The sequence below is a fragment of the Poecile atricapillus genome, chromosome 30, assembly GCF_030490865.1.
Source record: "Poecile atricapillus isolate bPoeAtr1 chromosome 30, bPoeAtr1.hap1, whole genome shotgun sequence".
NCBI classification, from domain to species: domain Eukaryota; kingdom Metazoa; phylum Chordata; class Aves; order Passeriformes; family Paridae; genus Poecile; species Poecile atricapillus.
The window spans coordinates 1270693-1293378 of NC_081278.1; the positions used below are offsets into that span (position 1 = coordinate 1270693).

Below are 22686 nucleotides of genomic sequence, written 5' to 3' on the forward strand. Positions count from 1 at the left end.
ATTGGCGGAGGCAGGGAGCAGAGCATTATGGGAAGAAGGTCGAGGCGCTGATTGGCTAGGAGGCGCCATAGGAAGGAGGTCGGCGCGCTCTGATTGGTCAGCGCTGCGCGAAGCATGACGGGAGTTGTAGTTGCGGCCTGAGGGGGCAGCGGCCGCCATGGCCCCGGAGGACGAGCGGGGTGAGGAGGGGGAAGCCGGGGCCGGATTTTGGGGGGTCCTGAAGGGTCCTGGGGGGGCTTGGGTGGGGCAGGAGGGGCTCAGAGGGGTTTTTTGGGGGGCAGGAGGGGGTTTGGGGGGGAGGGAGGCGAAGGCCGCGCCGAGGGCCCGTGAGGGGGAAGGGCCGGGTAGGCCTGGGGGGGGATCGGGGGGTCCTGGGGGGATTTTGGGGGGATTTGAAGAAACTTGGGGGGGGTCTTGTGGGAGGGTTTGGGGGTCCTGAAGATATTTGGGGGGAGAATTTGGGGGTGCCTGGAATTTTGGGGGTCTGGGGATCTCTGGGAGGGATTTTGGGGGAATTTCGGGGGGTCCCGGAGGAATTTGGGGGTCCTGAGGGGGATTTGGGGGTCCTGAGGGGGATTTGGGGGGATTTTGGGGACCCTGGGGGTCTCTGGGAGGGATTTTGGGGGAATTTCGGGGGGTTCCGGAGGAATTTGGGGGTCCTGAGGGGGATTTGGGGGGATTTTGGGGACCCTTGGGGTCTCTGGGAGGGGTTTGGGGGGAATTTTGGGGGGTCCCGGAGGAATTTGGGGGTCCTGAGGGGGATTTGGGGGTCCTGGGGGGGATTTTGGGGATCCTGGGGGTCTCTGGGAGGGATTTTGGAGGAATTTGGGGGTCCTGAGGGAGATTTGAGGGAATCTGGGGGGGATTTTGGGGATCCTGGGGGTCTCTGGGAGGGATTTTGGGGGAATTTTGGGGGGTCTCGGAGAAATTTGGGGGTCCTGAGGGGGATTTGGGGGTCCTGAGGGGGATTTGGAGGGATTTTGGGGACCCTGGGGGTCTCTGGGAGGGGTTTGGGGGGAAATTTCGTTGGGTCCCGGAGGAATTTGGGGGTCCTGAGGGGGATTTGGGGGTTCTGAGGGGGATTTTGGGGACCCTGGCGGTCTCTGGGAGGGATTTTGGGGAAATTTGGGGGTCCTGGGGGGGATTTGGGGGGACATCAGGAATTTGGGGAGGGGTCTGGGGGGGATTTGAGGGAATTTAGAGGGGATTTGGGGGATCCTGGGGGTCTCTGGGAGGATTTTGGGGGAATTTCGGGGGGTCCCAGAGGAATTTGGGGTCCTGGGGGGGATTTTGGGGTCTTGGGGGGGGATTTGGGAGTCCTGGGGGGGAATTGTGGGACACCACAAATTTGGGGAGGGGTCTGAGGGGGATTTTTGGGATCTTGGGGGGGTCTCTGGGAAGATTTTGGGGGGATTTGGGGGTCCCAGGGTAATTTGGGGGTCTCTGGGAGGGATTTTGGGGGAATTTTGGGGTCCCGGGAGAATTTGGGGGTCTCTGGGAGGGGTTCTGTGGGAATTTTGGGTCCTGGGGGGGATTTGTGGGACACCACGAATTTGGGGAGGGGTCTCGGGTGGATTTTGGAGATCCTGGGGGTTCCCTGGGAAGGATTTTGGGGGAATTTTGGGGGTCCCGGGTGAATTTGGGGGTCCTGGGTGAATTTGGGGGTCCCGGGGGGGGATTTGGGGGACACCACGAATTTGGGGAGGGGTCTCTGGGATGGATTTTGGGGATCCTGGGGGTTCCCTGGGAAGGATTTTGGGGGTCCGGGGTGAATTTGGGGGTCTCTGGGAAGGATTTTGGGGGGTCCTGAGGGGAAATTTGGGGGTCCCGGGTGAATTTTGGGGTCCTGGGGGGGATTTGGGGGACACCACGAATTTGGGGAGGGGTCTGGGGGGGATTTTGGGGATCCTGGGGGTCTCTGGGAAGGATTTTGGGGGAATTTTGGGGGTCCTGGGTGAATTTGGGGGTCCTGGGGGGGATTTGGGGGGACACCACGAATTTGGGGAGGGGTCTCAGGTGGATTTTGGGGATCCTGGGGGTCTCTGGGAGGGATTTTGGGGGAATTTCGGGGGGTCCCGGAGGAATTTGGGGGTCCTGGGGGGGATTTGGGGGGACACCACGAATTTGGGGAGGGGTCTGGGGGGGATTTAGGGGATTCTGGGGGGGTCTCTGGGAAGGATTTGGGGGATCCCGGGGGAAGTTTGGGGGGTCCCGGGGGAATTTTGGGGGGTCCTGGGGGGAATTTTGGGTCCTGGGGGGGATTTGGGGGACACCACGAATTTGGGGAGGGGTCTGGGGGGGATTTTGGGGATCCTGGGGGTCTCTGGGAAGGATTTTGGGGGAATTTTGGGGGTCCTGGGTGAATTTGGGGGTCCTGGGGGGGATTTGGGGGGACACCACGAATTTGGGGAGGGGTCTCAGGTGGATTTTGGGGATCCTGGGGGGTCTCTGGGAGGGATTTTGGGGGAATTTCGGGGGGTCCCGGAGGAATTTTGGGGTCCCGGGGGGATTTGGGGGGACATCACGAATTAGGGGAGGGGTCTGGGGGTGATTTAGGGGATCCTGGGGGGGTCTCTGGGAAGGATTTTGGGGGTCCCGTGGGAATTTTGGGGGGTCCTGGGGGGAATTTTGGGGGGTCCTGGGGGGAATTTTGGGGTCCCGGGGGGATTTTGGGGACAGCACGAATTTGGGGAGGGGTCTCTGAGGATGCTTTGAGCCAATTTAGGAGCTCCAGGAGCTGACTGAGACCCCTCCCCTCTCTCCCCGCAGCCCCCCAGGCCTCCCCCTCCCCCCCACCGGAGCCGGGGGGGGTCTCGGGGTCTCGGGGGGATTTGGGGGGGGGTCCGGGGGCGGGATTTGGGTCTGGGGTCTCGGGGGGTCTCTACCACGAGCGGCAGCGCCTGGAGCTGTGCGCCCTCCACGCCCTCAACAACCTCCTGCAGCGGCCCTGGCTCAGCAAAGCCGCGGCCGACGGCATCTGCCACCGGTGAGACCCCAGACCCAATTCGGGGAGGGGGCCCTGGGGGTGGGGGAAGGGGTCCTGAATTTGGGGAGGGGTCCCTGGGGGTGGGGAGGGGTCCCCGGGGGTGGGGGGAGGGGTCCTGAATTTGGGGAGGGGTCCTTGGGGGTGGGGGAGGGGTCCCTGGGGGATGGGGGAAGGGGTCCTGAATTTGGGGAGGGGTCCTGGGGGGGTTTTCTTGAATTTGGGGAGGGGTCTAAGGGGTGGGGAAAGGGGTCCTGAATTTGGGGAGGGGTCTGGGGGTCTCATGGGGTTTTCCTGAATTTGGGGAGGGGTCTCAGGGCTTTGGGTTAGTTTGGGGAGGGGTCTCAGGTGTTTGTGTTAATTTGGGGAGGGGTCTCAGGGGTTGTGTTAATTTGGGGAGGGGTCTCGGGTTAATTTGGGGAGGGGTCTCAGGTTAATTTGGGGAGGGGTCTCTGGTGTTTGGGTTAATTTGGGGAGGGGTCTCGGGGGGTTAATTTGGGGAGGGGTCTCGGGGTTAATTTGGGGAGGGGTCTCAGGTTAATTTGGGGAGGGGTCTCTGGTGTTTGTTTTAATTTGGGGAGGGGTCTCAGGTATTTGGGTTAATTTGGGGAGGGGTCTCGGGTTAATTTGGGGAGGGGTCTCAGGTTAATTTGGGGAGGGGTCTCAGGGGTTGGGTTAATTTGGGGAGGGGTCTCAGGTTAATTTGGGGAGGGGTCTCAGGGGTTGGGTTAATTTGGGGAGGGGTCTTGGGTTAATTTGGGGAGGGGTCTCAGGGGGTTAATTTGGGGAGGGGTCTCTGGTGTTTGGGTTAATTTGGGGAGGGGTCTCAGGTTAATTTGGGGAGGGGTCTCAGGGGGTTAATTTGGGGAGGGGTCTCAGGGTTAATTTGGGGAGGGGTCTCGGGTTAATTTGGGGAGGGGTCCTGGGGGTTAATTTGGGGAGGGGTCTCAGGGGTTGGGTTAATTTGGGGAGGGGTCTCAGGTTAATTTGGGGAGGGGTCTCAGGGGTTGGGTTAATTTGGGGAGGGGTCTCAGGTTAATTTGGGGAGGGGTCTCGGGTTAATTTGGGGAGGGGTCTCGGTTAATTTGGGGAGGGGTCTCCCCAGGCTGGCCCCCAACTCGCGGCCCAACCCCCACCGGAGCCCCCTGGGCACGGGGAACTACGACATCAACGTGGTGATGGCAGCGCTGGGCACGCTGGGGCTGGCGGCCGTCTGGTGGGACAAGCGGCGGTGAGACCCCTCCCCAAATTCCCACAGACCCCAGACCCAATTCCCGCACCCCTCCCGGGACCCCCCACCCAAATCTGGGGCTTCTCTGAGACCCCAGACCCAAATTCTGGACCCTCAACCCAATGGGAAACCTGCAAATCTCTCCTTTCTCCTGGGGTGTGTTGGGACAAGCAGCGGTGAGACCCCTCCCCAAATTCCCACAGACCCCAGACCCAATTCCCGCACCCATAACGGGACCCCCCACCCAAATCTGGGGCTGCCCCGAGACCCCAGACCCAAATTCTGGGACCCTGATTCAATCAGGACCTTGCCAATTTCTCGTTTCTCCTTGGGTGTATTGGGACAAAAGGTGGGGAGACCCCTCCCCAAATTAGGGATGGAGCCTCGAGACCCCAGACCCAAATCCCGCACCCCTCCCGGGATCCCCCCACCCAAATTTGGGGCTTCTCTGAGACCCCAGACCCAAATTCTGTACCCTCAAGCCAATGGGAACCTTGATAATTTCTCCTCGTTATGCTGGGGTGTGTTGGGACAAAAGTTGGGGAGACCCCTCCCCAAATTAGGGATGGATCTTCGAGACCCCAGACCCAAATTCTGAACCCCTCCCAGGACCCCCCACCCAAATTTGGGGCTTCTCTGAGACCCCAGACCCAAATTTAGGATCCCTCTGAGACCCCCACCCCTATTGAGAGCTGCCTTGCCACGCTGGGGCTGGCGGCCGTCTGGTGGGACAAACGGCGGTGAGACCCCTCCCCAAATTCCCACAGACCCCAGACCCAATTCCCGCACCCCTCCCGGGACCCCCCACCCAAATCTGGGGCTGCTCTGAGACCCCAGACCCAAATTCTGGACCCTCAACCCAATGGGAAACCTGCAAATTTTTCCTTTCTGCTGGGGTTTATTGGGACAAAAGGTGAGGAGACCCCTCCCCAAATTAGGGATGGAGCCTCGAGACCCCAGACCCAATTTCCGCACCCCTCCCGGGACCCCCCACCCAAATCTGGGGCTGCTCTGAGACCCCAGACCCAAATTCTGGACCCTCAACCCAATGGGAAACCTGCAAATCTCTCCTTTCTCCTGGGGTGTGTTGGCACAAAAGGTGAGGAGACCCCTCCCCAAATTAGGGATGGAGCCTCGAGACCCCAGACCCAAATTCTGGACCCCTCCCGGGACCCCCCACCCAAATCTGGGGCTTCTCTGAGACCCCAGACCCAAATTCTGTACCCTCAAGCCAATGGGAACCTTGATAATTTCTCCTCGTTATGCTGGGGTGTGTTGGGACAAAAGTTGGTGAGACCCCTCCCCAAATTTCTGATGGAGCCTTGAGACCCCAGACCCAAATTCTGAACCTTTCCTGGGACCCCCCACCCAAATCTGGGACTTCTCTGAGACCCCAGACCCAAATATGGGACCTGTCTGAGACCCCCAACCCAAATTTGGGACCTTGTGAATCTCTCCTTTCTCCTGGGCTGTGTTGGCACAAAAGCCAATGAGACCCCTCCCCAAATTAGGGATGGAGCCTCGAGACCCCAGACCCAATTCCCGCACCCCTCACGGGACCCCCCACCCAAATCTGGGGCTGCTCTGAGACCCCAGACCCAAATTCTGGACCCCTCCCGGGACCCCCCACCCAAATTTGGGGCTTCTCTGAGACCCCGGACCCAAATTTGGGACCTCTCAAATTTCTTGTTTCTCCTGGGGTGTGTTGGGACAAAAGGTGCTGAGACCCCTCCCCAAATTAGGGATGGAGCCTCGAGACCCCAGACCCAATTCCCGCACCCCTCCCGGGACCCCCCACCCAAATCTGGGGCTTCTCTGAGACCCCAGACCCAAATTTGGCACCTCTCAAATCTCTCCCCCCCACCCATTTCAGTGCCTGCAATGCCCACGATCGATCCGAGACCCCAGACCCAAATTCAAACCAATCCCTTGGGGTGTTAATTAATTAACCCCAATTAATTTGGGGTGTGGTCTCGCTGTCCCCCCCCCCGTTAATTAACACCCCCTCCCCAATTAATTTGGGGTGTTAATTAATTAACCCCAGTTAATTTGGGGTGTGGTCTCGGTGTCCCCCCCGTTAATTAACGCCCCTAAGTAATTTGGGGTGTTGATTAATGAACCCAAATTAATTTGGGGGTGTGGTCTCGGTGCCCCTCCCCGTTAATTAACATCCCCTCCCCAGTTAATCTGGGGTGTCAATTAACTAACCCCAATTAATTTGGGTTGTTAATTAATGAACCCAAATTAATTTGTGGTGTTAATTACTGAACCCCTATTAATTTGGGGTGTTAATTAACGAACCCCAGTTAATTTGGGGGGTGGTCCTGCTGTCCCCAGCCCCCTGGAGCGGCTCTCGGTGTTCCCCCCCGTTAATTAACGCCCCCTATTAATTTGTGGTGTTAATAAACCCCAATTAATTTGGGGTGTCAATTAACTAACCCAAGTTAATTTGTTGTGTTAATTAACGAACCCCAATTAACTTGGGGTGTTAATTAACGAACCCATGTTAATTAATGGTGTTGTCCCGGTGTCCCCAGCCCCCTGGAGCGGCTCTCGGAGTTCCCCCCCCGTTAATTAACTCCCCTTCCCCAGTTAATCTGGGGTAACGAACCCCAGTTAATTTGTGGTGTTAATTAACGAACCCCAATTAATTAATGGTGTTGTCCCGCTGTCCCCAGCCCCCTGGAGCGGCTCTCGGTGTCCCCAGTCCTGGGGTTCCTGCTGAACGTCCCCTCCCTAATTAATCTGGGGTGTCAATTAACTAACCCCAATTAATTCGGGTTGTTAATTAACAAACCCCTGTTAATTAATGGTGTTGTCCCGGTGTCCCCAGCCCCCTGGAGCGGCTCTCGGTGTCCCCAGTCCTGGGGTTCCTGCTCAACGTCCCCTCCCGGCCCCGTCTGGGGGGGCTGCGGCTGCCGCTGGCCCGGCCTCACTGGCTGAGCGTGAGACACCTGGGGGATTCCTTCTACAACCTGGACTCCAAACTGCCCGCACCTGCCAGCATCGGCACTGAGACACAGCTCAGGTGAGCTCAGGTGAGCTCAGGTGAGCCCCAGGTGAGCCCAGGTGACTCCAAACTGCCCGCACCTGCCAGCATCGGCAGCGAGGCACAGCTCAGGTGAGCTCAGGTGAGCTCAGGTGACTCCAAACTGCCCGCACCTGCCAGCATCGGCACTGAGACACAGCTCAGGTGAGCTCAGGTGAGCCCCAGGTGACTCCAAACTGCCCGCACCTGCCAGCATCGGCAGCGAGACACAGCTCAGGTGAGCCCAGGTGAGCTCAGGTGAGCCCCAGGTGAGCCCCAGGTGAGCCCCAGGTGACTCCAAACTGCCCGCACCTGCCAGCATCGGCAGCGAGACACAGCTCAGGTGAGCTCAGGTGAGCCCCAGGTGAGCCCAGGTGACTCCAAACTGCCCGCACCTGCCAGCATCGGCAGCGAGACACAGCTCAGGTGAGCTCAGGTGAGCCCCAGGTGAGCTCAGGTGACTCCAAACTGCCCGCACCTGCCAGCATCGGCACCGAGACACAGCTCAGGTGAGCTCAGGTGAGCCCAGGTGACTCCAAACTGCCCGCACCTGCCAGCATCGGCACTGAGACACAGCTCAGGTGAGCTCAGGTGAGCTCAGGTGAGCTCAGGTGACTCCAAACTGCCCGCACCTGCCAGCATCGGCAGCGAGACACAGCTCAGGTGAGGACAGGTGGGGACAGGTGAGCTCAGGTGAGCTCAGGTGAGCTCAGGTGACTCCAAACTGCCCGCACCTGCCAGCATCGGCACTGAGACACAGCTCAGGTGAGCCCAGGTGACTCCAAACTGCCCGCACCTGCCAGCATCGGCAGCGAGACACAGCTCAGGTGAGCTCAGGTGACTCCAAACTGCCCGCACCTGCCAGCATCGGCAGCGAGACACAGCTCAGGTGAGCTCAGGTGACTCCAAACTGCCCGCACCTGCCAGCATCGGCAGCGAGACACAGCTCAGGTGAGCTCAGGTGAGCCCAGGTGAGCTCAGGTGACTCCAAACTGCCCGCACCTGCCAGCATCGGCAGCGAGACACAGCTCAGGTGAGCTCAGGTGAGCTCAGGTGGGGACAGGTGAGCTCAGGTGGGGACAGGTGGGGTCACAGGTGGGATCCCAGGTGGGCTCAGGTGGGGACAGGTGGGGTCACAGATGGACTCAGGTGGGCTCAGGTGAGCCCCAGGTGGGATCAGGTGGGCTCGGGTGGGGTTGGGTGGGGTCAGGTGGGCTCCCAGGTGAGCTCAGGTGGGATCAGGTGGGCTCAGGTGAGCTCAGGTGAGCCCAAATGAGCCCCAGATGGGCTCAGGTGGGCTCTCAGGTGTGTCACAGGTGGGCTCAGGTGGGCTCAGGTGAGCTCCCAGGTGGGATCAGGGGTGCTGGGGGTCTCACCTGGGGGTGTCACCTCGGGGTCTCACCTGGGTGGTCTCACCTGGGGGTCTCACCTGGAGGGGTCTCACCTGGGGGGGTCTCACCTGGGGGGGTCTCACCTGAGGGTCTCACCTGAGGGTCTCACCTGGGGGTGTCACCTGAGGGTCTCACCTGGGGGGTCTCACCTGGGGGTGTCACCTGAGGGTCTCACCTGAGGGTCTCACCTGGGGGTGTCACCTGAGGGTCTCACCTGGGGGGGTCACCTGAGGGTCTCACCTGGGGGGTGTTACCTGGGGGTCTCACCTGGGGGTCTCACCTGGGGGTCTCACCTGGGGGTGTCACCTGGGGGTCTCACCTGGGGGGTGTTACCTGGGGGTCTCACCTGGGGGTCTCACCTGGGGGTCTCACCTGGGGGTCTCACCTGGAGGTCTCACCTGGGGGGTCTCACCTGGGCAGTCTCACCTGGGCGGTCTCACCTGGGGGTCTCACCTGGGGGTCTCACCTGGGTGGTCTAACCGGGGGGTCTCACCTGGGGGGTCTCACCTGGGGGTCTCACCTGGAGGTGTCACCTGGGGGTCTCACCTGGGGGGTCTCACCTGGGTGGTCTAACCGGGGGGTGTCACCTGGGGGTCTCACCTGGGGGGTGTTACCTGAGGGTCTCACCTGGGCAGTGTCACCTGGGGGTCTCACCTGGGGGGTCTCACCTGGGGGTCTCACCTGGGGGTCTCACCTGGGGGTCTCACCTGCAGGGAGTTCCTGCAGCGGGTGTTGGATGAGGGGAGCTCGGAGCTGTTCCTGGTGGTGCCGCGGGAGGTGGAGGAGGAGGGGACCTGGTTGAAGCCTGAGTGACACCTGAACAACACCTGAATGACACCTGAATGACACCTGAACGACACCTGAGTGACACCTGAACGACACCTGAGTGACACCAAGTGACACGTGAGTGACACCTGAATGACACCTGAATGACACCTGAACGACACCTGAACAACACCTGAGGGACACCTGAACAACACCTGAGGGACACCTGAACAACACCTGAGGGACACCTGAATGACACCAGAGTGACCCCAAGTGACACCTGAACAACACCTGAGTGACACCTGAGGGACACCTGAGTGACCCCGAGTGACACCTGAGGGACAACCGGGTGACCCCTGACACCTGAGTGACACTTGAACACCTGAGTGACATCGAGTGACACCTGTGACACCTGAATGACACCTGAACGACACCTGGGTGACACCTGAATGACACCTGAATGACACCTGAACACCTGAGTGACACCTGAGTGACACCTGAGTGACACCTGGGTGACACCTGAACACCTGAACACCTGGGTGACACCGAGTGACACCTGAACGACACCTGAACGACATCTGAGGGACACCGAGTGACACCTGAAGGACACCTGAACACCTGAGTGACACCTGGGTGACACCTGAGTGACACCTGAGTGACACCCGAACAACACCTGAACAACACCAAAATGACACCTGAGTGACACCTGAGTGACACCTGAACAACACCTGAACAACACCTGAACACCTGAGTGACACCAAGTGACACCTAAACAACACCTGAGTGACACCTGAGTGACACCCGGGTGACACCTGAGTGACACCTGAACAACACCCAGGTGACACCGGAGTGGCACCTGAGGGACACCTGAGGGACACCTGAACAACACTTGGGTGACACCTGAATTGACATCTGAGTGACACCTGAGTGACACCTGAGTGACACCTGAACACCTGAACACCTGGGTGACACCGAGTGACACCGTGTGACACCTGAGTGACACCTGACACCGAGTGACACCTGAACAACACCTGAGGGACACCGAGTGACACCTGAGTGACACCTGAGTGACACCAAGTGACACCTGAACAACACCTGAACAACACCTGAGGGACACCTGAACGACACCTGAACGACACCTGAATGACACCTGGGTGACACCTGAACACCTGAGCGACACCTGAGTGACACCTGAGGGACACCTGAGGGACACCGAGTGACACCTGAACAACACCTGAACAACACCTGAACACCTGAGTGACACCAAGTGACACCTAAACAACACCTGAGTGACACCTGAGTGACCCCAAGTGACACCTGAATGACACCTGAACACCTGAGTGACACCTGGGTGACACCTGAACACCTGAACACCTGGGTGACACCGAGTGACACCTGAACGACACCTGAGTGACACCGTGTGACACCTGAGTGACACCTGACACCGAGTGACACCTGAGTGACACCTGAGTGACACCAAGTGACACCTGAACAACACCTGAGGGACACCTGAGGGACACCTGAATGACACCTGAACAACACCTGAGGGACACCTGGGTGACACCTGAGTGACCCCAAGTGACACCTGAGGGACACCTGAACATCACCTGAACGACACCTGAATTGACATCTGAGTGACACGTGGGTGACACCTGTGACACCTGGGTGACACCTGGGTGACACCTGAGGGACACCTGGGTGTCACCTGTGCAGTTTTGGGGTTGTTCCGGGTGTTTCTGCGGGTCCGGGGCTGTCTCTGCTGTGAATTCCGGAGGGAAAAGGACGAGAAGCGATGCTTGGGAGCTTGGTGTCCTCGTGGTTGTTCGGAAATCCCCAAATTTCACCCCAAAATCACCAAATTTCACCCCAAAATCACCAAATTTCACCCCAAAATCACCAAATTCCAGCCCAAATCACCAAATTTCACCCCAAAATGCCCCAATTCCACCCCAAATCTCTGATTTCCACCCCAAATCCCCAAATTTCATCCCCAGAATCGCCAAATTTCACCCCCAAATGCCCAAATTTTGCCCAAAATCCCCAAATTTCATCCCCCAAATCCCCAAATTTCACCCCAAAATGGCCAAATTCCAGCCCAAATCTCTGAATTTCAGCCCAAAATCGCCAAATTTTGCCACAGAATCCCCAAATTTCACCCCAAAATGCCCCAATTCCAGCCCAAATCTCTCATTTTCACCCCAAAATCCCCCAAAATTTGCCACAAGATCTCCAAATTTTGCCCCAAAATCTCTTAATTTCACCCCAAAATGTCCCAATTCCACCCCAAATCTCTGATTTCCAACCCAAATCCCCAAATTTTGCCTCAAAATCCCCAAATTTCACCCCAAAATCACCAAATTTCACCCCAAAATGCCCCAATTCCAGCCCAAATCTCTGATTTTCACCCCAAAATCACCAAATTTCACCCCAAAAAGCCCCAATTCCGGCCCAAATCTCTGATTTTCCCCCAAAATCCTTGAATTCCACCCCAAAAATCCCAAATTTATCCCAAAAATCCCAAATTTCACCCCAAAATCCCCAAATTTCAACCCAAAATGCCCCAATTCCAGCCCAAATTCCTGAATTTTCCCCCCAAAATCCCCAAATTTCACCCCAAAATTCCCAAATTTATCCCAAAATCCCCAAATTTAACCCCAAAATTCCCGAATTTCACCCCAAAATTCCTAAATTTAGCCCCAAAATTTCCAAATTTCACCCCAAAATTCCCAAATTTCACCCAAAATTCCCAAATTTATCCCAAAATTCCCAAATTTCACCCCAAATTCCCAAATTTTCCCCCAAAATTCCCGGCGGGAAAGCCGGGATGGGGGCGTTACCAAGCATCGCACGTGCATTTTGATTGGTTCTCCACTTTGATTGACAGCTGCATTCATCACGCGCAGCCAATCAGCGCGCGGCGCGGCGTCTGGGGAGTGTGGCTCAGAATCCTCGGATTTCTCCCCAAAATCTCCGTTTTTCGCACACAAATCCTCGAATTTCCCCCCAAACCCGACAATTCCACCCCTAAAACGCCGAAATTTTCACCAAAATCCCCGAATTTCATCCCAAAAATCCCCAAATTTCCCCCGCGCATTTCCGGACGGGAGAGGCGGGAAACCTGAGGCGGAGGGCGTGACCACCCCATATCGGCGTTCTGATTGGCTCTCCACTGTGATTGACACCCTCTCCTCACCCGCCCAGCCAATCAGCTCGGAGCATTCGCGATCGGCGCTCTCGCAGTTCAAAATCCTCGAATTAACACCCGAAATACCCAAGTTTTGCCCCAAAATCATCGTATTTCGCTCAAAAATCCACGAATTCCCTCCAAAACCCGTGAATCCTACAAAGAAACCCCCAAATTCTACCCCAAAACCCCCGAAATTCTCCCCCCACAGGGCGCAGCGCGGGAGGCGGGAAACCTGAGGCGGCGGCGCGACCGCCCCCGAGCCGCGCTCTGATTGGTTCTCCAGCTTGATTGACACCTTCTCAGAGCTTGTCCAGCCAATCAGGACGCGGCGTTGCACCTCTGGTGGCGCCGGCGCAGTGGCGCTGGCGGCTCTCCCTGGTGGTCTAGTGGTTAGGATTCGGCGCTCTCACAGTTCAAAATCCTCGAATTAACACCCGAAATACCCGAGTTTTGCCCCAAAACCATCGTATTTCGCTCAAAAATCCACGAATTCCCTCCAAAACCCGTGAATCCTACAAAGAAACCCCCAAATTCTACCCCAAAACCCCCGAAATTCTCCCCCCACAGGGCGCAGCGCGGGAGGCGGGAAACCTGAGGCGGCGGCGCGACCGCCCCCGAGCCGCGCTCTGATTGGTTCTCCAGCTTGATTGACAGCCCCTCAGAGCTTGTCCAGCCAATCAGGACGCGGCGTTGCGCCTCTGGTGGCGCCGGCGCAGTGGTGCTGGCGGCTCTCCCTGGTGGTCTAGTGGTTAGGATTCGGCGCTCTCACCGCCGCGGCCCGGGTTCGATTCCCGGTCAGGGAAATAAAAACTCGCCTAATTTGTTTTATTTTATTTTTATTATTTTTTTCCCCCCTTTTCCCTTTTTTTCCAAAGCCTCGCGGTCCCTCTTTTCCTTCTCCCCCATATTTAGCGTTTCGTTTGAAAGGAATTTATTCGATTTTAAAGAAAAAAAAACGGGGGATGTGATGAATTAAAAAAAAATTTAAAAAATAATAATAGAAATAAAATCGGGCGGTGCTGTCGCGATATGGCCGCGACAGAAGCTGAGGCACCGCTGGGATTCGAACCCAGGATCTCCTGTTTACTAGACAGGCGCTTTAACCAACTAAGCCACGGCGCCCGCGCGTTCTCCGCGCCGCCCTCAACCCCCATCACCCCCCCCAGCCCCTCCCCCACCCCCCCCCCAAAAAGGGGAGACCCCCAAACCCCCCCATTTCCCCTCCCCCCAAAAAGGGGAGACCCCAAAACCTCGATTCAGGGGACCCCGCCCCCCAAAAATGGCCGAATTTCAGCTCAAATCCCCTCCCCCACTCTCTATTCGTGTGTCCTGGGATCCCCCAAATCCCCCCAAATCCCCCCAAATCCCCCCAAAATCCCCCCAAAATCCTTCTAAACCCCCTCACCCCCCAAAATCCCCCTTAAATCCCCCCAAAAACCCTCAAATCGCCCCAAAATCTTCCCAGGGATTCCCCAAAATCCCCCCAAAACCCCTCAATTCTCCCCAAAATTCTCCTAAAACCCCCTCACCCCCCGAAAATCCCCCCAAAGACCCCGAAAATCCTCCCCAAAAACCTTCAAATTTCCCCAAAATCTCTCCAGGAATTCTCCAAAATCCCCCTAAAGCCCCTCAAATCCCCTCAAAATCCTCCCAAAATCCTCCTAAAACTTCCTCACCCCCCGAAAATCCCCCTAAAATCCCTCAAATCCCCCAAAAATCACTCCCGGGATTCCCCAAAATTCCCCTGAAACCCCCTCACCCCCCGAAAATCCCCCCAAAGACCCCTCAAATCCCCCCAAAAACCCTCAAATCGCCCCAAAATCTCCCCAGGGATTCCCCCCAAAATCCCCCCTAAATCCCCCTGAAATCCCCCCACCCCCCGAAAATCCCCCCAAAACCCCTCGAATCCCCCCCAAATCTCCCCAGGGATTCCCCAAAATCCCCCCAAAACCCCTCAATTCCCCCCAAAATCCCCCCCAAAACCCCTCAATTCCCCCCAAAATCCCCCCCAAACCCCTCAATTCCCCCCAAAATCCCCCCAAACCCCTCAATTCCCCCCAAAATCCCCCCAAAGCCCCTCAGTTCCCCCCAAAATCACCCCAAAACCCCTCAGTTCCCCCCAAAATCCCCCCAAAACCCCTCAATTCCCCCCAAAATCCACCCAAAACCCCTCAATTCCCCCCAAAATCCCCCCAAAACCCCTCAATTTCCCCCAAAATCCCCCCAAAACCCCTCAGTTCCCCACAAAATCCCCCCAAAACCCCTCAGTTCCCCCCAAAATCCCCCCAAAGTCCCTCAGTTCCCCCCAAAATCCCCCCAAAGTCCCTCAGTTCCCCCCAAAATCCCCCCAAAACCCCTCAGTTCCCCCCAAAATCCCCCCAAAGTCCCTCAGTTCCCCCCAAAATCCCCCCAAAACCCCTCAGTTCCCCCCAAAATCCCCCCCGGGAACAAAAATAGGGGAGGGGAGACCCCCCCAAAAAAAAAAAAAAAAAAAAAAATCTCCCCGCGTGCCTTTTTGGGGCTCCCAGCTGCCCCTCGCGCCCCCTCCTCCGCGGTGGCGCAGCGGGATCGGCCCCACCCCGTCACGGGTGGGACCGGGGTTCGAGGCCCGGCAGGACCCGAGGAGTTCTTCCTCATATTATATTATATTATATTATATTATATTATATTATATTATATTATATTATATTATATTATATTATATTATATTATATTATATTATATTATATTATATTATATTATATTATATTATATTATATTATATTATATTATATTATATTATATTATATTATATTATATTATATTACATTACATTTTGCTTTATTTTATTTTATTTTATTTTATTTTGTTTCGCTTTATTTTATTTTATATTTTTCCTGGTTTTGTTTTACTTTATTTTATTTCGCTTTATTTTATTTTATTTTATATTTTTCCTGGTTTTATTTTATTTTATTTTATTTCGTTTTATTTTATTTTATTTTATTTTATTTTATTTTATTTTATTTTATTTTATTTTATTTTATTTTATTTTATTTTATTTTATTTTATTTCGCTTTATTTTATTTTATTTCGCTTTATTTTATTTTATTTCGCTTTTTTTTATTTTATTTCGCTTTTTTTTATTTTATTTTATATTTTTCCTGGGTTTATTTTATTTTATTTTATTTTATTTTATTTTATTTTATTTTATTTTATTTTATTTTGATTTATTTTGCTTTATTTTATTTTATTTTATTTTGCTTTCTTTTATTTTATTTTATTTTATTTTTATTTATTTTATTTTATTTTATTTTATTTTATTTTTATTTTTATTTATTTAATTTAATTTAATTTAATTTAATTTAATTTAATTTTATTTTATTTTATTTTATTTTATTTTATTTTATTTTATTTTATTTTATTTTATTTCGCTTTATTTTATTTCGTTTTATTTTATTTTATTTTATTTTATTTTATTTTATTTTATTTTATTTTATTTTATTTTATTTTATTTTATTTCGCTTTATTTTATTTTATTTTATATTTTTCCTGGTTCTATTTGATTTTTCCCCTCTTTTTTAAACATTTTTCTTTATTTCCATCGGTTTTCTTCAGTTTTTCCAATTATTTTAAATTTTTCCGCCTTTTTTTTTTTGCCTTTTCCGCCTTTTTTTAAATCTCATTTTTTTTTTCCCTTTTCCGCCGAAAAAAACCTGAATTTCAACGGAAAAAAAATGAGGGGAAAAGAGGGAAAAATGGGAAAATTGAGGGAAAATGGGAAAAAATGAGGGGAAAAGAGGGAAAAATGGGAAAATTGAGGGAAAATGGGAAAAAATGAGGGGGAAAAGGGAAAATTGAGGGAAAATGGGAAAATCGAGGGGAATTGAGTTTAAAAGGGGAAAATTGAGGGAAAAATTTGGGTGAAAATGGGAAAATTCAGGGAAAAAGAGGAAAAAATTGGGAAAAATTTGGGGAAAATGAAGGAAAAGGGGGAAAAATGAAAGAAAATGGGGGAAAATGAGAAGAAATGGGAAAATTGAGGTGAAAAATAGAAATTTAGAGAAAAACTGGGATAAAATGAGGGGAAAATGGGAAAAAATGAGGGGGGAAAATGAAATTAAAGGGATAAATTGAGGGGAAAATGGGAAAAAAGAGGGAAAAATGGGAAAAAAGAGGGAAAAATGGGGAAAAAAAGAGGGAAAAATGAAATTAAAGGAATAAATTGAGGGGGAAATGGGAAAAAATGAGGGAAAAATGGGAAAAAAGAGGGAAAAATGGGAAAAAAATCGGGATAAAATGGGAAAAAATTCGGGAAAAATTGGGGGAAAAATCGGAAAAAATGGGAAAAAAATCGGGAAAAATGGGGGAAAAAACCGGGAAAAATGGGAAAAAAATCGGGAAAAATGGGGGAAAAACTTGGGAAAAATGGGAAAAAAGTTGGGGAAAATGGGAAAAAACCGCGAAAAATGGAAAAAAACCTGGGGAAAATGGGAAAAAAATAGCGAAAAATGGAAAAAAAATCGGGAAAAATGGGGGAAAAATCGGGAAAATGGGAAAAAAATCGGGATAAAATGGAAAAAAAAATCGGGAAAAATGGGAAAAAAATCGCGAAAAATGGGGGAAAAAAATCGGGGAAAATGGGGAGAAAATCGGGAAAAATCGGGGAAAAATCGGGAAAAATGGGGAAAAAATCGGGAAAAATGGAAAAAAATCGGGGAAATGGAAAAAAATCGGGGAAATGGGAAAAAATCGGGAAAAATGGGGGGAAAATCGGGAAAAATGGGAAAAAAATCGGGGAAAAATGGGGGAAAAATCGGGGAAAATGGGGGGAAAATCGGGAAAAATGGGGAAAAAGTCGGGAAAAATGGGGAAAAAATCGGGAAAAATGGGGGGAAAAGTCGGGAAAATGGGGGAAAAAATCGGGAAAATGGAAAAAAATCGGGAAAATGGGGAAAAAATCGCGAAAAATGGGAAAAAAATCGGGAAAAATGGGAAAATAAATCGGGAAAATGGGAAAAAATCGGGAAAATGGGACAAAAAATCGGGAAAAATGGGGAAAAATCGGGGGAAAATGGGAAAAAATCGGGAAAAATAAGAAAAAATCGGGAAAATGGGAAAAAAATCGGGAAAATGGGGAAAAAAATCGCGAAAAATGGGAAAAAATCGGGGAAAATGGAAAAAAAATCGGGAAAATGGGGGTAAAAATCGGGAAAATGGGGAAAAAATCGGGAAAAATGAGAAAAAAAAATCGGGAAAATGGGAAAAAAACCGGGAAAAATGAGAAAAAAAAATCGGGAAAATGGGAAAAAAAACCGGGAAAAATGGGAAAAAAATCGGGAAAAATGGGAAAAAATCGGGGAAATGGAAAAAAAATCGGGGAAAGTGGGAAAAAAATCGGGGAAAATGGGGGGAAAAATCGGGAAAATGGAAAAAAAATCGGGGAAAATGGGAAAAAAATCGGGGAAAATGGGGAAAAAATCGGGAAAAATGGGGGAAAAAATCGGGAAAATGGGAAAAAAACCGGGAAAAAATGGGAAAAAAATCGGGGAAAATGGGAAAAAACGGGAAAAACGGGGGGAAAATCGGGAAAAATGGGGAAAAAGTCGGGAAAAATGGGGAAAAAAATCGGGAAAATGGGAAAAAACCGCGAAAAATGGAAAAAAAACCGGGGAAAATGGGAAAAAAATCGCGAAAAATTGAAAAAAAAATCGGGAAAATGGGAAAAAAATCGGGAAAAATGGGATTTAGCAGAGGATGGTTTCGATCCATCGACCTCTGGGTTATGGGCCCAGCACGCTCCCGCTGCGCCACTCTGCTGCTCCTGCAAAAACCTCCTTAATTTGCACCTAATTAACCTCTGATGACGTCATCGCTACTAAAAATTGTTTTTTTCTTCCCTGGATGGCGCCGCTTTTTTATTTTGATTTTTTTCCCATTTTTTAAATTTAATTTTCTTATTTTAAATTTATTTTTTAGGGGTTTTTTAGGGTTTTTTTTTCTTTTTTTTCCGTTTTTTTCACCTTTTTCGTTGTTTTTTTTTCTATTTTGCATTTTTTTTATTCTTTTCTTTCCTTTTATTAAAAAGTTCTGGATGGGAGGGGAGGATTTAGGAAATTCCGGGATGCAGGAGAGGGAAAAAAGGAGGAAAAGTGGGGGGAAAAGGGAAAAAATGAGGGGAAAAGAGAAAAACTGGAAGAAAAAAATCAGATTTTTTTTTGAGGGGAAAAATGAGGGGGAATTTGGAGGGAAAAAAAAAGAAATTTCAGGGGGAAAAGGGAGAAAATTGGGAAAATAAAAGGAGGAAAATGGGGGAAAACTGGGAAAAATAAAAGGAGAAAATTGGGGGAAATTAAAACCAGAAAATTGGGGGGGAAAGGGAAAAAAGTGGGAGAAATAAAAGGAAAAAATTGGAAAAAAAAATAAAAAGAAATATGGGGGGAAAGGAAGAAAATTGGGGAAAATAAAAGGAGAAAATTGGGGAAAAAAAGGAAAATAATTTGGTTAAAAAAGAGAAAATTGAGGAAAAAAATTAAAAATTGGGAAAAAACGAAGAGAAAATTGGGGAAAAAATAGAGAAAATTGGGAGAAAGGAGAAAATTGGAGGAAAAAGGAGAAAATTGGGGGGAAAATGAGAAAAATGGGGGAAAAAAGGAGAAAATTGGGTAAAAAAGGAGAAAATTGTGGAAAAAGAGATAGAATGAGGATTAAGGAGAAAATTGGGGGAAAACGAAAAAATTTGGTTAAAAAAGAGAAAACTGGGGGAAAAAATGAGAAAATTGAGGAAAAATAGAGAAAATTAGGGGTAAAAGGAGAAAACTGGGAGAAAAAAAATCGGGACAAAGGAGAAATGTGTGGGAAAAAGGGGAAAAATGAGAAAAAAGCAGAAAAATTGAGAAAAAAGAAGAGAAAACGGAGGGAAAAATGCAAAAATCGAGAGAAAAACAGGGAATCAAAAAAACTGGAAAACCAGGGGAATAAAAAAGCCGAAAAAAAGGAAATTTGGGGGAAAGAGTGTGAAAAGGGGGTTCGGTTGAGGGTGGGGGAAGGGCACCGCGATTTGGCGGCGCCGGGATTCGAACCCGCGGCTTCTGGAGCTGGAGCCCCGCCCGGGCCACGCCCCCGAGCTTTGACCACGCCCCCTCCGCGCTGGCCACGCCCCCCGAGCGCGCCCCTTGGCGGCCGGGCGCGGCCGCGCAGCCGCGGACGAGGTGGCCGAGTGGTTAAGGCGATGGACTGCTAATCCATTGTGCTCTGCACGCGTGGGTTCGAATCCCACCCTCGTCGGGATAACAGTTTTGGGGGAAAAAAACCCGGAATTCGCTTTTTTTGGGGGGTGACCCCAAATTCCCCAATCCCAGCCCTGCCCGGAGCTGATTTTGGGGGAAAAATCCCGGAATTCCCTTTTTTGGGGTGACCCCAATCCTGGAATCCCACCCTGGTCAGGAGCTGATTTTTTGGGGAAAAAACTCGGAATTCCCTTTTCTTGATGTGATCCCAAATTCCCCAATCCCAGCCCTGCCCGGAGCTGATTTTTGGGGCAGAACACCCCAATTTTGGGACCCCTTGCTCCTGAAAATTCCCTTTTTTGGGAATTCGCTTTTAGGAGAAAAATCCCCGATTTTTGGGGTGGGATCCCGTTATTTTTGGGACGATCCAAAATTCCCCAATCCCAGCCCTGCCCGGAGCTGATTTTGGGGGGAAAAACCTGGAATTCCCTTTTTTTGGGGGTGACCCCAATCCTGGAATCCCACCCTGGTCAGGAGCTGATTTTTGGGGGAAAAAATCTCGGAATTCCCTTTTCTTGATGTGATCCCAAATTCTCCAATCCCAGCCCTGCCCGGAGCTGCTTTTTGGGGGGAAAATCCCGGAATTCCGTTTTTTTTGGGGTGACCCCAATCCTGGAATCCCACCCTGGTCAAGGGCTGATTTTTGGGGGAAAAAACCCGGAATTCATTTTTCTTGATGTGATCCCAAATTCCCCAATCCCAGCCCTGCCGGGAGCTGATTTTTGGGGCAGAACACCCCAATTTTGGGACTCCTCTCTCCTGAAAATTCCCTTTTTTGGGAAATGCGCTTTTGGGAGAAAAATCCCCGATTTTTTGGGATAGGATCCCGTTATTTTTGGGATGACCCAAAATTCCCCAATCCCAGCCCTGTCCGGATCCGATTTTTGGGGGAAAAATCCCGGAATTCCCTTTTCTTGATGTGACCCCAAATTTCCCAATCCCAGCCCTGCCCGGAGCTGATTTTGGGGGAAAAAACCCGGAATTCCCTTTTCTTGATGTGATCCCAAATTCTCCAATCCCAGCCCTGCCCGGAGCTGATTTTTGGGGCAGAACACCCCAATTTGGAGTCCCTGTCTCCTTAAAATTCCCTTTTTTTGGGGGGTGATCCCAATCCTGGAATCCCACCCTGGTCAGGAGCTGATTTTTGGGGAAAAAAACCGGAATTAATTTTTCTTGATGTGATCCCAAATTCCCCAATCCCAGCCCTTCCCGGAGCTGATTTTTGGGGCAGAACACCCCAATTTTGGAACCCCTCGCTCCTGAAAATTCCCTTTTTTGGGAAATGCACTTCTGGGGCAAAAATCCCCGATTTTTTGGGATAGGATCCCGTTATTTTTGGGATGATCCAAAATTCCCCAATCCCAGCCCTGTCCGGATCTGATTTTGAGGGAAAAAACCTGGAATTCCCTTTTTTTGGGGGTGACCCCAATCCTGGAATCCCACCCTGGTCAGGAGCTGATTTTTGGGGGAAATAAACCGGAATTCATTTTTCTTGATGTGATCCCAAATTCCCCAATCCCAGCCCTGCCCGGAGTTGATTTGGGGGGAAAAATCCCGGAATTCCCTTTTCTTGATGTGATCCCAAATTCCCCAATCCCAGCCCCGCCCGGATCCAATTTTGGGGGAAAAAAACTGGAATTCCCTTTTTTTGGGGGTGACCCCAATCCTGGAATCCCACCCTGGTCAGGAGCTGATTTTTTGGGGAAAAAAACCGGAATTCCCTTTTTTTGGTGGTGACCCCAAATTCCCCAATCCCAGCCCTGCCGGGAGCTGATTTTTGGGGCAGAACACCCCAATTTTGGAACCCCTCTCTCCTGAAAATTCCCTTTTTTGGGAAATGCGCTTTTGGGGCAAAAATCCCCGATTTTTGGGATAGGATCCCGTTATTTTTGGGATGACCCAAAATTCCCCAATCCCAGCCCTGTCCGGAGCTGATTTTGGGGGAAAAAACCTGGAATTCCCTTTTTTTGGGGGTGACCCCAATCCTGGAATCCCACCCTGGTCAGGAGCTGATTTTTTGGGGAAAAAACCCGGAATTCCCTTTTCTTGATGTGATCCCAAATTCCTCAATCCCAGCCCTGCCCGGAGCTGATTTTTGGGGCAGAACACCCCAATTTGGAGTCCCTGTCTCCTTAAAATTCCCTTTTTTTGGGGTGACCCCAATCCTGGAATCCCACCCTGGTCAGGAGCTGATTTTTTGGGGAAAAAATCCCGGAATTCCCTTTTTTTGGGGGTGACCCCAAATTCCCCAATCCCAGCCCTACCGGCAGCTGATTTTTGGGGCAGAACACCTCAATTTTGGGACCCGTCGCTCCTGAAAATTCCCTTTTTTGGGAAATGCTCTTTTAGGAGAAAAATCCCCGATTTTTTGGGGTGGGATCCCGTTACTTTTGGGATGACCCAAAATTCCCCAATCCCAGCCCTGCCCGGAGCTGATTTTGGGGGAAAAAACCCGGAATTCCCTTTTCTTGATGTGATCCCAAATTCTCCAATCCCAGCCCTGCCCGGAGCTGATTTTTGGGGCAGAACAACCCAATTTTGGAGTCCCTGTCTCCTTAAAATTCCCTTTTTTTGGGGTGACCCCAATCCTGGAATCCCACCCTGGTCAGGAGCTGATTTTTGGGGGAAAAAAACCGGAATTCATTTTTTTTGGTGGTGACCCCAAATTCCCCAATCCCAGCCCTGCCCGGAGCTGATTTTTGGGGCAGAACACCCCAATTTTGGAACCCCTCTCTCCTGAAAATTCCCTTTTTTGGGAAATGCTCTTTTAGGAGAAAAATCCCCTATTTTTGGGATAGGATCCCGTTATTTTTGGGACGATCCAAAATTCCCCAAT

The 22686-nt window shown here is 51.3% G+C and overlaps 2 protein-coding genes and 4 non-coding genes across 20 annotated transcripts; 3 read left to right on the plus strand and 3 right to left on the minus strand.

The window, feature by feature from the left end:
* Positions 1-157: 157 nt before the first annotated feature.
* On the plus strand, positions 158-9482 carry LOC131589799 (josephin-2-like). The gene is made up of 9 exons (XM_058859578.1): positions 158-179; positions 2854-2986; positions 4089-4214; positions 7048-7242; positions 7274-7417; positions 7534-7771; positions 7834-8017; positions 8070-8275; positions 9347-9482. Exons 1-5 carry the CDS (start codon positions 158-160, stop codon positions 7275-7277), a joined length of 480 nt encoding a protein of 159 aa, XP_058715561.1. The 3' UTR covers positions 7278-7417; positions 7534-7771; positions 7834-8017; positions 8070-8275; positions 9347-9482.
* On the minus strand, positions 9122-11002 carry LOC131589836 (uncharacterized). Of its 15 annotated transcripts, XM_058859627.1 has the most exons (7): positions 10826-11002; positions 10549-10600; positions 10322-10343; positions 9690-10049; positions 9537-9646; positions 9315-9504; positions 9122-9140 (listed from the first exon to the last, which is right to left on the minus strand). In XM_058859627.1, exons 1-7 carry the CDS (start codon positions 11000-11002, stop codon positions 9137-9139), a joined length of 915 nt encoding a protein of 304 aa, XP_058715610.1. In that variant the 3' UTR covers positions 9122-9136. The 15 variants fall into 15 exon arrangements, with proteins under 15 accessions (XP_058715610.1, XP_058715595.1, XP_058715600.1 ...); XM_058859612.1 differs by lacking the exon at positions 9122-9140 and having other exon boundaries at positions 9537-9711; positions 9811-9865; positions 9907-10351; positions 10391-10756; positions 10794-11002; XM_058859626.1 differs by lacking the exon at positions 9122-9140 and having other exon boundaries at positions 9322-9504; positions 9548-9591; positions 9866-9884; ... (1 more) ...; positions 10391-10756; positions 10794-11002.
* A 2314-nt stretch (positions 11003-13316) lies between these two features.
* Positions 13317-13388, plus strand: TRNAE-CUC (transfer RNA glutamic acid (anticodon CUC)). Its single transcript has one exon. It is a non-coding gene; the product is annotated as a tRNA-Glu (tRNA).
* Positions 13389-13633: 245 nt separating this feature from the next.
* On the minus strand, positions 13634-13707 carry TRNAT-AGU (transfer RNA threonine (anticodon AGU)). Its single transcript has one exon. It is a non-coding gene; the product is annotated as a tRNA-Thr (tRNA).
* Positions 13708-18309: 4602 nt separating this feature from the next.
* TRNAM-CAU (transfer RNA methionine (anticodon CAU)) lies at positions 18310-18381 on the minus strand. Its single transcript has one exon. It is a non-coding gene; the product is annotated as a tRNA-Met (tRNA).
* Positions 18382-19766: 1385 nt separating this feature from the next.
* Positions 19767-19848, plus strand: TRNAS-GCU (transfer RNA serine (anticodon GCU)). Its single transcript has one exon. It is a non-coding gene; the product is annotated as a tRNA-Ser (tRNA).
* Positions 19849-22686: the final 2838 nt, after the last annotated feature.

Excerpts from the sequence above, each read along its gene's own strand:
- LOC131589799 (XM_058859578.1), top strand. The coding sequence starts at position 158 with ATGGCCCCGGAGGACGAGCGGG. Across the intron at positions 180-2,853 it reads GGCCCCGGAGGACGAGCGGG|GATTTGGGTCTGGGGTCTCG; the intron begins GTGAGGAGGGGG and ends GTCCGGGGGCGG. Across the intron at positions 2,987-4,088 it reads GCCGACGGCATCTGCCACCG|GCTGGCCCCCAACTCGCGGC; the intron begins GTGAGACCCCAG and ends GGGTCTCCCCAG.
- LOC131589836 (XM_058859612.1), bottom strand. The coding sequence starts at position 11,002 with ATGTTCAGGTGTCCCTCAGGTGTCACTTGGGGTCACTCAGGTGTCACC. Across the intron at positions 10,757-10,793 it reads GTCACTCAGGTGTCGTTCAG|GTGTCACCCAGGTGTCACTC; the intron begins GTGTCACTCGGT and ends TCAGGTGTTCAG. Across the intron at positions 9,505-9,536 it reads GTCATTCAGGTGTCACTCAC|GTGTCACTCAGGTGTCGTTC; the intron begins GTGTCACTTGGT and ends GGTGTCGTTCAG.